Source organism: Dermacentor variabilis, chromosome 7, assembly GCF_050947875.1.
Source record: "Dermacentor variabilis isolate Ectoservices chromosome 7, ASM5094787v1, whole genome shotgun sequence".
NCBI classification, from domain to species: domain Eukaryota; kingdom Metazoa; phylum Arthropoda; class Arachnida; order Ixodida; family Ixodidae; genus Dermacentor; species Dermacentor variabilis.
Genome location: NC_134574.1, coordinates 22,840,252 through 22,856,206, shown reverse-complemented (window position 1 = coordinate 22,856,206; position 15,955 = coordinate 22,840,252). Strand labels below are relative to the sequence as shown.

The 15,955-nt window shown below is 58.4% G+C and overlaps 1 protein-coding gene and 1 pseudogene across 1 annotated transcript; both read left to right on the top strand.

Moving 5' to 3' along the window:
* Positions 1-694: 694 nt before the first annotated feature.
* Positions 695-1,105, top strand: LOC142588966 (histone H3-like). The gene has a single exon (XM_075700761.1). The coding sequence runs from the start codon at positions 695-697 to the stop codon at positions 1,103-1,105; it is 411 nt and encodes a 136-aa protein (XP_075556876.1).
* Positions 1,106-15,518: 14,413 nt separating this feature from the next.
* Positions 15,519-15,955, top strand: LOC142588965 (histone H3-like; annotated as a pseudogene).

Sequence of the window (15,955 nt, the reverse complement as noted above, 5' to 3'; positions counted from 1 at the left end):
GTGCTGGTAGTCCATACGTGAGTTTGTCGTTAATCTTGTGAGGCGCATGCGGGCCTCGCGTTCTTCTGTGCGTGGACGGGAAAGTGCGGTACTGGCATGTGTGCACATGCGAGACGGTTTGCTGCCGAGTGCGGCCAAAACACGATGTAGTTGCCCCTCGAGAAGGCACCGTGGCGCGCACTTGTTGTTCGTGAAACGAGCATCAGCATGATCAAAGCAAGGCAGTGGACAAGCAATAATGTAGCCTTAACATGCCACCCATCTGCGTCGCGCGCAGATCGCGATAACAGCTCCGATGGCGTTGGGCGTGGAGCGCTAACCACTGTCGAGATTAGTGGTGTGGTCTCACACTCGGCACTGGCAATTGGCGACGCGCGGCGGTATAAACGAGATTGTGGTGTTGGCTGAAACGAAAGAGAACAGCGCGGCATGCTGTCGTGTTTAAACTCAATTAAACCGCCTGCGAATGTGCTTTCCTTAGCCGCGAACAAGGCGCCCGCGCGAAAACGTGCCTTCTCCAGCATCCTGGCGAACGTTGGCGGCGCGCGCACCGCCCGAGACGGCTGTGCCGGCGCTGGCCAATCGGCGGGTGAGTTGGAGAGGAGAAGAGTAGTGCGGCGAAGCACGACGCGCGCGGCGCAGGGGTCATTTTCACTCCGGCAGTCGACGACTTCGGACGCTCGCTCCGTTCGCTATGGCCAGGACCAAGCAAATCGCCCGTAAAAGCACCGGTGGGAAGGCTCCGCGTAAGCAGCTTGCTACCAAGGCTGCTCGCAAGAGTACACCTGCCACAGGAGGGGTTAAGAAACCGCATCGCTACAGGCCTGGAACCGTGGCCCTTCGTGAAATTCGCCGCTACCAGAAGTCGACCGAACTTCTCATCCGCAAGCTGCCGTTCCAGCGCTTGGTGAGGGAAATCGCTCAGGATTTCAAGACCGACCTCCGATTCCAGAGTTCGGCTGTGATGGCCCTTCAGGAGGCCAGCGAGGCATACCTGGTCGGTCTCTTCGAAGACACCAACCTGTGCGCCATCCACGCCAAGCGTGTTACCATCATGCCAAAGGACATCCAGCTGGCCCAGCGCATCCGGGGCGAGCGCGCCTAAGTTCGGCCGCTGTCTGCGCCGCAGCCTCGGTCAGGCAAGCAACACAAAACGGTCCTTCTCAGGACCACCTACATGTTTGCTTTGGCCACGGGAGCACGCGAGACCACGTACTCCAACCGTACCCTCTTGGTCTGTCTGTTTTGTTGTTATTTTTTATTATTAATATTTTTTTTGTGTGTGCCTGTGGTGGGCTGCCGGTGCAAGGTGGTGCCTCGTTTGGTATGCATATGGTAAGTATTGCGCGCGTTCGAGCACGAACAGGAAGAAAGAGGGGAAAAAAAATAAACAAAATGCGTGTTCTTTGCAAAACGGTGCGCGCATTCATGCGAAGAAGCCGCACACGAAAAGGAAATTAATGCGGCCGATGTTGCGTGCAAGCTTTTATGTATTGGTATGCCATGCATGCGTTTGTTCACGTTCCTCATGCATACCTGCCTGGCTCATAAGTGCATGCTGGTTGCGGATATGGCCCATTTTTTGTTTGTTTGTTCTTAAGGGCCCAATCGCCTATCACATTCCACTACGCGAATCGTACGCTAATTGCAGTGAGGCTCGTCCCTGTGCGCCCCCGGACACCCGGAAGCTCGCTTTCCATCTACATTCGTGCACTGAAATGCCAGCTAGCTAGCAGCAGCGTCAGTTCAAGAGGCACGGTTGCGCTAATTCAAACAGAGGGAAACGGGCGCAGAGAACGGAATTGCCAAGCAAAACCCTGCCGTCACACGCATTTCGGTGGTCCTGACGATGACCGTTGGGTTGTGCGACGAGCGCGACTGTAGTCCGGCGGCTGGGAGCTCGCTTACGCCTTCTTCTCGGTCTTCTTTGGGAGAAGCACAGCTTGGATGTTGGGCAAGACGCCGCCCTGCGCGATCGTCACGCCGGAGAGCAGCTTGTTCAGCTCCTCGTCGTTGCGGATGGCGAGCTGCAGGTGGCGGGGGATGATCCTGGTCTTCTTGTTGTCACGAGCCGCGTTGCCAGCGAGCTCGAGCACTTCGGCAGCCAGGTACTCGAGGACGGCCGCGAGGTAGACGGGAGCGCCCGCTCCGACGCGCTCGGCGTAGTTTCCCTTGCGCAGGAGACGGTGGATACGGCCCACGGGGAACTGGAGACCCGCGCGGCTGGAACGCGTCTTGCTCTTGCCCTTCGCCTTGCGCCTTTGCCGCGTCCGGACATGCTGGTGCTGTTGATGCGTAGACTGAGTAGCAACGACTTGCACAGTGGCGATCTGTGAGCGATTTGAGCCGTGCTCGTAGCGCCTTCGCCGCTCTCGCCGCCGCCGGTCCCAAAGGAAAGCGCGAGGGAAAGGGAGAGAAGCCGCGCAGACCAATGGCGAGCGCGGCTTTCCGAGGTCGCGTGAACACCACCCTGCCGCGATAAAAACGCGGCGCGCGCGACCGGTCACGGAGTTCCTTGTGCGCCTCGGACACCTTCGAACGTGTATCGAACTCAACGAACCTCCATGCCGCCCGTGTTCTGCACCCACGACCGCGCTCTCGAGCGTAGCGCTTTTTAGGGCTCCCAAGGGTGCAGATGCAGTCGGAGGTCCTAGCGTCCACCGCTTTTTCCACTGCACTGAGGATGTCAGTCTCTGACAACCCAGTGCAGGGGCCACGTGGCCCCACCTCAGTGCACTCGCCGGCGCTCAAACTGCTTCTTCGGAAGCGAGACGCCAGTTTTGCGCCACTACGGCGAACGAGGCACTACCAGCCGAGGCTGCTGCCCCATCCCCGAGGTTCCTACGTTCCGGAACCTGCAGGGATATTGCACCAGCGGCAACACAGCTACGACGACGCGGCCGTGCTGCCCTGGACAACGTTGACGACGGCGGAGACACCACCGGCAGCGAGAGCGACGACGAGACTGCCAGCTCGCGCCGCTCTAGCAGCTGCCCGCCTTCCTGCTCGTACTCGTCGAGCAGCAGCGAAGACAGCCAGATGACCCTGGCTACGGATTCTATTAGAAGCCGTTCCCCATCGCCCAGCGCGCAAGGAGAAAGCGTCGGCATCCCCGCTGATACCGAGCGAGGCACTGAAGCCGTGTTGGCCGTGCTTACTCGAGCACCGCATGAGCCCAGGGTACCCGCGGTCGCCCTCGCCGAGGCGAGCACAAACGCGGCCACGAGCGACGCTCCCGAGAGCTGCCCCACAGCGCTTGCGCCGCCAAATGACGTCACGGACACGCGAAGCGAAGCCCCGCCTCCACCCGCGGAGCCTCCTCACCCCGGCGCGAAGCAGCCGCCACCCGTGGAGCCTCCTCGTCCCGGCGCGAAGCAGCCGGGCAAGAAAAAGCAATACAGCAGGCGTAAGCGCCACAACATGCGCTCGGTGACGATCACCACCGTCGCTACCGGTGGCGTACGATCAAGCACCCCTGCGACAGCAGAAGACGCCGGACCGGCCGCTGAGGGACGGGAAACTGTCCTCTACAGACCACAGGCAAGAAAGGCCCACTTTCTTGCGGCATCGCGCGACGCGATTGCCGCTTTTCTTGCCGGTGTTCCAGGCACCCATCGAGTGCGGCCGAACCTTCGGCGGAACGTCGTAGCCGTCGACGCGCTGCCCGGCACGGACCTCTCCCCACTACTCGCCGTCCGGGTGATATGCGGCGTGCCTGTCGAGGCGAAGGCACTCATCGCCGACTCCTGCACGGGCACGCTCTTCAACGTGGACCCGGCGATCGATGGGCCTTCCATACTTGAGGGGCTCGAGTCCCGGGTGCCCGTTCTCGCCGTCACCAGGAGCGGCGATGTGGCAACCCTCAGCTTCGCTGGCAGAGACGTGCCGGAAGAGGTCCACCTCTTCAGACAGCGCCGTGTCGTGCGCCCGCAGCTGCCGCGGCCGTTGCAGTGCGGTCGATGTGGTCTGTTCGGCCACGCCACAGCGACTTGCACCCGCGACCCACGCTGTCTGCAGTGCGCGGGGTCGCACGCGACGAGCGCCTGCACTTCAAAGCGGACCCGCTGCATTAATTTGCCGGGGCCCGCACGAGTCAGCAGAGCCACACTGCCCCAACTGGCAGCTCGAGCGACGGGTGGCGAGCATACTCGCGAGAACCGTCCCGCGCATCACGCGCCGACAAGCCTTGGTTCTCGCGAGGAGCAGTGCCCCTGCAGCGCTGAACCGGCAGCCGGCCACCACTACAGGACAGCGCACCCCCGAGCGACGACCATCGCCGACGGTTCAGCCGGGACGCTCCTTTCGCGACGTCTAGCCGGCAACACAGTGCCGCAGCCTGTCGCCGAGAGCAGCCCTGCACAGCCCCGCAGTGCGACAACACCCGACGCACGTGACCTCGTTATAACGACGCTCGCGTCGGCATTGCGTGCACTCTTGGAATCGGTACCTGCCGACTCGCCAGCGCGTCACATGTGTGTGGCAGCTCTGGGAATGCATGACACCCTGATCCAGCATGGCTAGCACACCAGTAGAGCAACGGCCGCGCATCGTTCAATGAAACGTTCGTTCGATGCACCGCCGTCATCCAGAGCTGGCGGATGGGGCTCTGTCGGACGAATGCGACGTGCTTGCTTTGCAAGAAACCCACGTTCGCCCGGGAGAGCTCAACCTGCCAGACTTCGTCAGCTACCACAGTGCTGCTAGCTGCGAGCAGGCGTCATGCACGGCCATTCCGTGTACCGATTCCGCTCATCCGGCTGGGCGATCACGCGCGTCACTTTACGTACGCACTGGGCTCCCCCAGGCCGTGGTGAGTGTGGACGATTTGCCGTGCACGGGCGTCGAGTGCGTGGCGGTGACCGTGCGAATCGGAAGAACCGACACGTGCGTCGCGAGTGTTTACGCGTGCTGCGGCGGCAGCTGGGACAAGGAGCTGATCGTCCGGCTGTCGCAACGGGTGCGCGGTGATCTCGATGTGTGCGGGGATTTTAACTCCCACAACAGTGCTTGGGGCTCAAGCCACACGGACAGTAGCGGCCGCGACCTGCTTGACGCCATCCAGCGGGCGGCTCTGCTCGTAGTCAACACGGGCTGCGTTACTTTCACCCGTCGTGGTTCCGAGGGAAGTGTGTTGGACCTCTCGCTAGTGTCGGAGCGCTGCCATTACACCTGGCGCCGCAGCCCCGACATGCGAGGGTCCGACCACTACCCAATCCACCTCGAGCCCCGCCACGCCGCCCACCTACCGACGCACGCATACAGTGTTGTGAATTGGCCGCGATTCCGGGAACTGTGTGCTACAGTGCCAGTCTCGGAGGGTAGCCTCTTTTTCGAACACATCGCGCGGTGCGCGCGAGCCGCGTCGACTCGCTGTGTTGTGCCGGCCGGGAGGCCCGTTCCCGACATGAAACAGTTGAACATCCGCGCTGCGCGTCGCAGAGCCGAGAGGATAGTGCTGCGCTCGGGTAAACGCGATCATTGGACGCTATACAACCGGCTCGACGCGGTATGCCGTCGCCACGCGAAGCAGCGCCGCAACGCCAGCTGGTCCAGCCTCTGCTCGTCACTGGAACGGGCGAGTGTGCGATCAAGCCCGTGGCGAATCCTGGGAGGGATCCTGCGGCCCCGCGTGCCGCGCTGCCCCGCCCTCTCCATCGCTGTGGCGCGCGGCATCACCAACGGGCAGCTGGCCGAGCTGCTCGCAGAGACTTTCTGCCCACCTCCCACCATCCGTGCACCAGCGCCGTACGTGCTGCAGCCGCAACCGCATCCAAGGCGCGAGCTGCTTGCGCCGGAGCGGTATTTCCCAACGGCCGGGATCCTCGAGGACATCAGGGCACTGTGCGAGACTGACTTCACTCTCAGTGAGCTTCGCACAGTGCTCGCGTCGCGGAAGCGCCGTTCAGCTCCGGGTTCCGATGGCGTCACGTATCAGATGCTTCGGAACCTGGACGGCGAACAGCTCCTGCTGCTGCTCGACGCCTTCAACGGGGTATGGCGGACCGGCAGCATCCCGGACGAGTGGAACGAGGCGGTGGTCGTCCCGCTGCTCAAGGCTGGCAAGGCAGCCAGCAACCCTGCTTCGTACCGGCCCGTTTCGCTCACCTCCGCCGCTGGCAAGGTGCTCGAGGCCATGGCGCTGCGGCGGCTCGAGTGGATTGCGGCGGCGCTCGACACCTTTGCAGCGGAGCAGAGCGGCTTCCGGCGACTCCAGGCCACTGCGGACTGCCTGGCCGACGTCATCGCGACACTGGAGACAGCGAAGCGCCGGGGCGAGGCAGGCTACCTCATTCTCCTTGACGTCGAGAGTGCCTTCGACCGGCTGCTACACGCCACCATCATGGACGCACTCGATGCCCTGCGAGTGTGCGGACGAATGCGGAGTTACGTTGCGGCGTTTCTCGGCGGCGGACGATGCGGGTGCGTGTGGGTGGAGTGTAGTCGACCGCGTGCGGTTGTGACAGGAGTGCCGCAGGGCAGTGTGCTCAGCCCATTCCTGTTCAACCTCGCGCTGGCACTCATCCCCGACTACATTCCCCAGCTCCCCGCGCATGAGGTTCGCGTCGCAGTGTACGCGGACGATATCGCGTTGTTTGCGAGCGGCCCCACCAGCGTCGGCTATGCGGTGCATGCGTGTGTACAGCGCGTGCTGGATGGGGTCGATGCTTACATCAGCGGCATCGGTCTCACCCTCTCGGCATCCAAGACCAAGGCGCTCATCGTTCACCCAAAGTACAAGGGGCAGCACAACACGCCGGGCTTCACCCTCCATGGAGTGCTGCTTCCGTGGGAGAAGCGTGTAGGTTACCTTGGCCTTGTGATCGGCCGACGGCTGAACTGGTGTTCTGCAGTAGCTGACTTGCGGAAAGGGGCCGCGCAGGTGGCGGGCGCCGCGCGCTCCCTACTCGCTCGTGGCCAAGGGTGCTCGCCCACCCTCGCGCTGCGCCTCTACAATTCCGTGGCCTCGGCGCGGATCCTGTACGCGCTGCCCCTGGTGGACCTGCAGCCGACGCAATGGAAGGTGATGGACGCGGATCACCGAGCCGTCGTACGCCAGTTCCTGTGCCTCCCGCGGTCTTCACAGAGCGGCGCCACTCTCGCCCAGGCGGGGGAGACGCCCATCTCTCTCCGTGCCGAGGGGCGGGCGCTCAACCACGTGGAGCGCTTGCATCGCTAGCGGCAAGGCCAGCAGCTGATCAGCCGGCTGCACTCTCTCCCGAGCTCCGGCATGGGTCGCCGCGTCGCCGAGTTCGCCAACCTGGTACGGGGCGGCGCCACGTGTGCGTGGCTTGCTCCGCCCCCGCATCGAGAGCGTCGTCTGCTCATCCGCACGACCGTCCCTGGTGTTCGAGGGAAGCGCAACACACCGCTCTGCGCCATGCAACAAGAGACGCCTGCAGCCATCAACGAGCAGCTGGCTGGCCGGGTGCTCGTGTTCACCGACGCCTCTGTCATGCGGGACGGTGCTGCCGCTGCCGCGTGCGTCGCCCCTTCAATCCCGGCGCACAGTCAGTGCCGCGTTTTGAGCGCGGTCTCTTCAACGCACGCGGAGCTGGCGGCCATCGACTTGGCGGCCGAGCTGATGTTCCGGCGGCGCATCCCTGCGGCGGCCATCCTGACGGACTCCCGTGCGGCACTGCACATGCTGCCCGGGGCCGACCAGGGATCCCCGCTAATTCAGCGCCTCCTACGCAAGATGCATGGCGTGTGCGAGCAGGGATGCCACCTCGTTCTGCAGTGGGTGCCTGCCCACATTTGCATACACGGGAACGAGGAAGCTGACCGGCTCGCGAAGGCCGCCCACGCGGCGTCGGTGCCTCGATCGCTCGTTGTGACTCCCTTCGATGTCGCCCGTCACACCGTGGCTGGCACGTTGCGAGCGAGACACCCGGACGCCCGCGTCGCCAGTGGCAACCCGCCGAGACTCCTGCTGCGAACGGGTCTTCATCGACGAGACCGGGCGCTGCTGCTCCGCCTCCGCATCGGCTGCTGCCGCACCTCAGCAAGGACTCACCGCTTCCAAGGTACGGGGAGCCCCTTTTGCCTCAAGTGCGCCGATGTGGAGGACTTAGAGCACGTACTTTTACGGTGCCCAGCGTACTCGGTACAGCGTGACACGCTCACGAGCGCCTACCGCCACCTTGGGCTGCCGTGCGACAGTACCGATGCGCTTCTGTTCCCGGCGGCGCATTCATCAGTGACCGGGCGCGCCTTCGCGGCGCTGCTCGATTTCTTGGACGGCGCCGAACTGTATGAGCGGCTGTACCCGCCGCGCCTTCCTGACGTGCCTTACCGCTGGGCTATCTCTCACTTCTATACTCTGTTTTCTTCGCCACCCTTTTCATCCCTCTCTCCTCACCCGTACAGCGCCGTGGAGGTGCCCTCGCACGAGAGGCAGTAACAGCGCTGTACTTATCTCTTCCTTTTCCCCTTTAAAACCACTCACACGCGACCGGTCGCACGTATTCCGATCTCGTTTGCTCGGCTACTGACATGCCTCCGCAGCCCAGCGGTAAGGCCGTGAAGAAGGCCGGCAAGGCGCAGAAGAACGTGCGTGCCACCGACAAGAAGAAGAAGCGCCGCAGGAAGGAGAGCTTCTCCATCTATATCTACAAGATGCTGAAGCAGGTGCACCCGGACACTGGAGTCTCCAGCAAGGCCATGTCTATCATGAACAGCTTCGTGAACGACATCTTCGAGCGTATCGCCGCGGAGTCGTCCCGTCTGGCTCACTACAACAAGCGCTCGACCATCACGAGCCGGGAGATCCAGACTGCCGTGCGTCTGCTGTTGCCCGGAGAGCTGGCCAAACACGCCGTGTCCGAGGGCACCAAAGCCGTCACCAAGTACACCAGCTCCAAGTAGGCGACCGAGCGCTCGTCCGCGCAGCCAACACCCAACGGCTCTTCTCAGAGCCACCCAAAGTGTCTGCATTGGCATTGGGATGTAGTGAGAATCTCGACAATTCCGTCCGTTCCCTCTGTTCGACGCTTCCTCGTTTACACACACCCGGCGCGCGCTGTCGTATTCTCATTGCGACAGCGCGTGTGCTGAAAGTTTTGTATCAGAAACGCACACAACGCCATGTGCGCAGCACAACAACACACACAAAAAGGGACTCTCACGGGCCTATCGGCACGTGAGAGTCCCTTTTATATGATTTATGCTCTTTTATTATAGATATATGCACTGCATATATCTCTCAGCTCGTGAAATCCTAATCGACGCCTTGGACTCCCCATATCCCGCCCTGAGGACTTTCTCGTTTCCTAGGGGTTTTGCGGTTTTACTCAAAAGAGCCTTCCCAGCTCATTGAGTTCTTTGAGTCGTCGAACCTTACCACGCTGGCATAGGCCCCGTTTCACGCTTCTCTCTCTCTCTTTTTTTTTCTTCACGGCCTTCCGCTCGTCCTCTTTAATCTTTGTTTCTCTTGGCTCCTTTATTCTCCTTACCCTCCCCGTGTAGTAATGTTGAGGTGACCCCTAAGCGAGAGACAGCTATGGTACTGCACTCTTCTCTTCTTTTACCATCTCAACGGCACTTACTACTACTTGTTTTCAAACACGTGGCGTGCGCGGTCGGACAGCGCGTGTGCTACAACTTTTGTAGCAGAACCGCACGGAGCGCCATGGGGCTCAGCACAACAACACACACTAAGCAAGTATGGGGCGCGTGAGGCGACTCTGCGCGAGCGGCCACGTTCGCCTGCATGCACTAATTACCACGGCGAGTGTTTCACACACCGAAGATGATGGGACTGTCGTTGCTGCACATTTACTTAATTCTGATGTAGCGCAACTTTTAAAAGCAGGCAGCCCTCATCCCTCCTTTTTTCTTTTTACCGTTTTGTTTCTTCTTGTCGTTCGACGCGCTTTTGCGGGCCCTGAGGTGTGCCTCTATGGCTGCTAGAACTAATGCCATTGGTCGCTGCGTCTGCTAGAATTCCCTCTCGGCGGCCGCCCGCACGTATGCAGCAGTGCTCCGGACTGAAATTCAGAGCCGCATTGCTGTAGCGGTGGCTGGCGAGCGGTAATGGGTGCGCACGTTCGCGAAGCAGCACTGCCTAAGGGGAAATTTTACACTGTTCTTACAAATGTAGCAGTAGTAAGTGACTTTGAAGTGGGAAAAGAAGAGATGCGCGCGCTCTCCGCATACTGCATAGCTAGCGGTTCCGCGCGCGCCCTGCGTAGCTGCCTTCGTACGGGCGATGGGAGAGGGAGGAGTGAGGAGCGGCGCAAACAGTTCCCTCGCTCTCTTCCGTCCCATAGAATGCTGAATTGGGCTCGCGCGCGCGTCTTAGGCTGATTTCGCTGACGTTATCTACGAGGCTACGTAAGCTATCGCGACGAAATTTGACGGTTGTGTAGGCACCAGTCAGCGGTGCCGGCGTGCGAAATTTGAAACGCCTGAGACGAACAGAGCATGAACGCGCCCTGTTTCGCGACTAGTGATCAAGTGAACGATGTTGGCGTGGCGGAGTTTGAAGCTGTGCGCACGGTGTGCTTTGCGGCAATGACCAGGGTGCACTTGAAAGCGTAGCCGAGCTACCGGTGAATAGAACGAGTAATCATAATTATGAGAAGACAATAAACTTGTTCCTGGGGCGCGAAACGAGCAGTGGGTGCGTGCAACATAGCACAATACCATTGTTGACACGTTTGTTTTTCTCTTGGCGAGTTGAGCGAAAGAAGGAGGGAGGCGGGTTGAACATCAGCCAACGTTGCAGTCAGAAATGCCAAAAAGAAACAACATAAGAAAAAAAAAGTAAACTCCGTGATTGTGTTGCGCAGCCACATGTCGTGAACTCAGTGCGTGGCCTAAGCAGGGCTCAGTGCTGCCACCCGCGACTCACTTGCGAAGAGAGGCCGCGCTGCCCGTGAGCCAATCGGTGCGCGTTTCACCTCCTCGCCCTTCGGCGCGGCTTCCTCGCTCAGTCGCGGCGTAAGGACGCGGCATTCGCTTTCCTGACTCGCTTCGAAGCAGCAGCAACAGCCGAGATTTCTGGACGTGGCAAGGGCGGCGCGAAGCGTCATCGTAAGGTGTTGCGTGACAACATCCAAGGCATCACCAAGCCAGCCATCCGTCGCCTCGCTCGCCGTGGTGGTGTCAAGCGTATCTCTGGCCTGATCTACGAGGAGACACGCGGTGTGCTCAAGGTGTTCCTCGAGAACGTGATCCGGGACGCCGTCACCTACACTGAGCACGCCAAGCGCAAGACCGTCCCTTGGCACAACCGGTGGGAGACACTACCACCGGAGCCGACTGAACTCTATTCGCACTGACTTGCAATAAAGATGCAGCCTCGCAATGATCGCGCATCACTGCCGGAGGCTTCGGCTCATTACACACTAAAGGACCCTGCACCGGGTCGCTATGTGCTGCTAATCCTGGCGACTTACTTCGTCTTCTACTACTTCCTCACTGATTTCATTGGCTTCAGCTCCGAATTTGTTTTTTTTAAATATTGGCTTTTGTATCCAAATTTCCTATGGATCATCTCTCGTGATGATCCCTCATTTTTTATCTTACAATTGGCGTTAAGCCCGTTATACTGCAAGGTGGTGCGGGCCTCCCCCTTTTTCTTTTTCTGTTTTATTTTTGCTCTGGGGGAAACACTTAAGCCATGGACGTGGTGTATGCCCTCAAGCGTCAGGGCCGCACCCTCTACGGTTTCGGAGGCTAAGCAGCACGCGTGCGCGGCGTCGTCTGCAAACAGCGCATCAGCTGCTCTGAAGAACCCAACAGCCCTCTTCAGGGCTACCGACTTGGTGCTTCGGCAGTGATGCGCAGGATTTGGATCTCCTGCTCCGTTGACCCTCTTTTGCATGCCATTATCTCGCGTTCGGCCGTACGAGACACGCGCGGTAAACTTTGGTCAGGTGAGCGAGCGCAACCGCATGTATTCATAAGGCGTGGTAGCATTGTTTTTCGCCCTCGCAAGGCGAGTTTTGCTCGATTGCATTTGCGCTCGCCACTGTGTGTTGTGTTGCTCCCATTTCACCCGCCCTCAGCCTGTCCGAGTTGCGACGTGGCGGTCGTTCGTGCAGCTCAGTTGTCGCCTTTGGTTGGACCCTGATTGAGGCAACCAGAGTAGACTGATGATTAAAAGAAAGAGGTAATCGTAAGCTCGTCGATGCACATTTTCGTCGCTTTGAAGTGGCTCGCTTCTTCTACTTCCTTAGAGAAGAGTATGAGCCGGGCAGTAGCACTCGGTTAGATACATACGCCGAGCGTGACGGTCAGCGTTCGCATTTAAGTTAAGTAAGTTTTATATGTTAAGCCCCATATTTCACAACAATAGCTCATGTGGGTACGCAGCGAAGCAAAGCGCGAGGAAAATATTGCAGGGCACGGGCCAGTGTGTAACAGCTGAAAGTGAGTTTTCTACAGACGGCGGTTATTTGTTCTTTCCAGTGCAAGCGTTAAATGATTGAGCCTACGCGCGACGCTGTGTCTGAGCGGCATTCGCATGGCTTCGTTGGTTTGCGTGCGTCGGAGAAACAATAACGAGCCAGCCCTCTTGCCCTACGAGCTGGGCGGACATAAACTACCACCGTGCGATTCACAATTGTGTAACTCTTTTGAGCGACGCAAATAAATGCAAAGGTGAGATTAGCTAGGTAGCTGTCGCTAGAATCGGGCTCACTGCGTTGTATTCAAATGGACGAGGGTGCGCGCCGTAGACACCGAGGCGCGTGCTGTTTTCATACTTGTGTACAGGGTCACAGTGGCATTTCTTGTCAGCGCGTTATAGGTGATAAGCAGTTGGTTCGAGGCCAACGTGGCTCTCCTTGCAAGACAATGCAGTGCTGAGTTGCCCAAAACAAGAGGAAAATAAAATAAAGGAGCAGAGCGGTGAAGTGTGCTTACTGAGACAGAAATATGCTTGCATAGTGCAGACTCACTTTCTCTCGTTATTTCTGTACGACTGGCCCTTTCGTCATGCGTGCGTGTAGGCGATGCTGGGCGACCCTTGTTCGCGCCATATACTTAGATCGGTAAGGAAGCGGGCGCTGGACATGCGCTGCATTTAAAGAAAACAAACTTTTTCGAGCAACGTATTTGTGCATGCCACACGCCGCGAGAACGGGGGAAAAAGAAAGAGAGGGACGAGCGGCCACCCGATGGGAGCGGTGCATCACGTATTTGTCGAACTCTTCGCCGCCAGAGGGAGCCACCTGTCCTTCATGTGGATATTTCTCCTTGTGGCAGCTCATGTCCGGCGTATTACGCGCTGTGAGGCGGTTGCGTAATGCCATGGCATGGACGCGCCAAAGTGCACAAGACTACCTCCTGCCGCTGCATCCCTGGAATATCGTGAATGTGCAAGCTGCTGTAGAGAAAAATTCCGAATTCGAACCGGCTCCCTCACTCATGGCACATATATTGGCACGCCAAGGTAAGGGAAGCTGACACCCGCCGGCCGTCGTCATTGCACGGATTTCGCATTCGTGTTGCGTTTAACGAAAGCCAAGCTCGCGCCTATTATTTTACATTCGTCCCACGAAGCCACCGGGAACTGCGCCTATGGCCATGATGTATATAGCAAAGTGAGGTGATGGCTAAACAGGTAAACAAATGGGGAAGGAAGAGTCAGAGAAAATGTAAGGGCCTCTTGCTTTGATGAAACGCGGCACTTTTGGTTATTTCTTTTCTATTGTCTATGTAATGATTACTGCTGCGAAGTCACTGGCATGCGCGTGCAAAGGGAATAGACGAGGACGAAGCAAGGCGTACACAGTGCGCAATGAGGTCATACCGGTCGTGCGTGTAGCTCGGAGGTGAACTCTAAGTAAGGCATCGGAACACACCCAAGAGAAAACAACGGGTTGACACGAGAGAACTACTGCAGCCATGTAAACAAGCTGCTTGTTCCATCTGAGAAAAATGTGTGGTGGTACGGTGACGTCTCTCTCTCTCTTTTTTTCCCTTCCATTATGCACGAGTACTGGCAGTTTAAGAAGTACAAAGTTTCATATCTCAACAATACAAAGCGGTACCGCGATCGTGTGAATTGCACGCAACTACTCACGGAAGTTCTGTCTAAAAAATTTTATCCCATCGAAAACGCCTGTGATGTCTGTGAAGGTATTGTAAAAGTCATACTCACACATGACTGGTATATCTTATCGAGGCGTATAAATTGTGTTCCCTTTATACATATCGCCTTGTGCAATTAACAGAATTTCCAAATCCGGTTCCATTGCTGTGTGATGGAGCTTTAAAGCGCACAGTTGAACTGTTTTTTCTCTCTTCCATTTCAGTTTGCCACAATCACTGAGAAAAAAAATAGTAAAGAAAAAAGAGGCAGCGCTCGGCATCAGTTGAAAATCGCGCTGTTGCAGGCGCGGCATTTGAACATTTTCTTTTACACGCAATTAGGCGCACCAAATTCGGTGCATTAGTTGGCGAGGAAATAGATTTCTCCCTGCGGCTGCCGAGCTGGAGCTTCGCTATGACATGACATCGATGCCGTCGATCCTGTGGCGAAGTTGCGTGCGGGAATGCAATCGAAAAAGCTAGCTGACGAAATGTACGCACTGTATGGAGCAAAGTGTTGCGTTTGATGATTTTTTGTCAAAACATGGTGTCCCTTGCAAGCGCGAAAACTGCGTACCGAGTACGTGGCACGGGGAAGCCGCGCTTGGGATCGCGCCTGCGAAGCATTGGTTGATGCTACCCTGACATATTGTTTAAGGACCCTTCATACATATGGAAGTACCGCTTGCCTATCCACAGTTTTGAGGCCCCAATTAGTTGTCCAGGTCTCCTAACGCGCGTTCAACACCTGTCAATATTGTATTCCAAATTCGCTCTTAGAGCGGAAGTGCATCGTTTTCTCTGTAACTCTGAAGTGGTGTTGGTAGTCAGTTTGTCGTTAATCTTGCGAGGCGCATGCGGGCCTCGCGTTCTTCTATGCGTGGACGGGAAAGTGCGGTACTGGCATGTGTGCACATGCGAGACGGTTTGCTGCCGAGTGCGGCCAAAACACGATGCAGTTGCCCCTCGAGAAGGCAACGTGGCGCGCACTTGTAGTTCGTGAAACGAGCACCAGCATGATCAAAGCAAGGCAGTGGACAAGCAATAATGTAGCCTAAACATGCCACCCATCTCCGTCGCGCGGAGATCGCGATAACAGCTCCGATGGCGTCGGGCGTGGAGCGCTTACCACTGTCGAGATTAGTGGTGTGGTCTCACACTCGGCACTGGCAATTGGCGACGCACGGCGGTATAAACGAGATTGTGGTGTTGGCTGAAACGAAAGAGAACAGCGCGGCATGCTGTCGTGTTTCAACTCAATTAAACCGCCTGCGAATGTGCTTTCCTTAGCCGCGAACAAGGCGCCCGCGCGAAAACGTGCCTACTCCAGCATCCTGGCGAACGGCGGCGGCGCGCGCACCACCCGAGACGGCTGTGCCGGCGCTGGCCAATCGGCGGGTGAGTTGGAGAGGAGAAGAGTAGTACGGCGAAGCACGACGCGCGCGGCGCAGGGGTCATTTTCACTCTGGCAGTCGACGACTTCGGACGCTCGCTCCGTTCGCCATGGCCAGGACCAAGCAAACCGCCCGTAAGAGCACCGGTGGGAAGGCTCCGCGTAAGCAGCTTGCTACCAAGGCTGCTCGCAAGAGTGTACCTGCCACAGGAGGGGTTAAGAAACCGCATCGGTACAGGCCTGGAACCGTGGCCCTTCGTGAAATTCGCCGCTACCAGAAGTCGACCGAACTTCTCATCCGCAAGCTGCCGTTCCAGCGCTTGGTGAGGGAAATCGCTCAGGATTTCAAGACCGACCTCCGATTCCAGAGTTCGGCTGTGATGGCCCTTCAGGAGGCCAGCGAGGCATACCTGGTCGGTCTCTTCGAGGACACTAACCTGTGCGCCATCCATGCCAAGCGCGTTACTATCATGCCGATGGACATCCAGCTGGCCTCGGCGCATCCGTGGCGAGCGCGCCTAA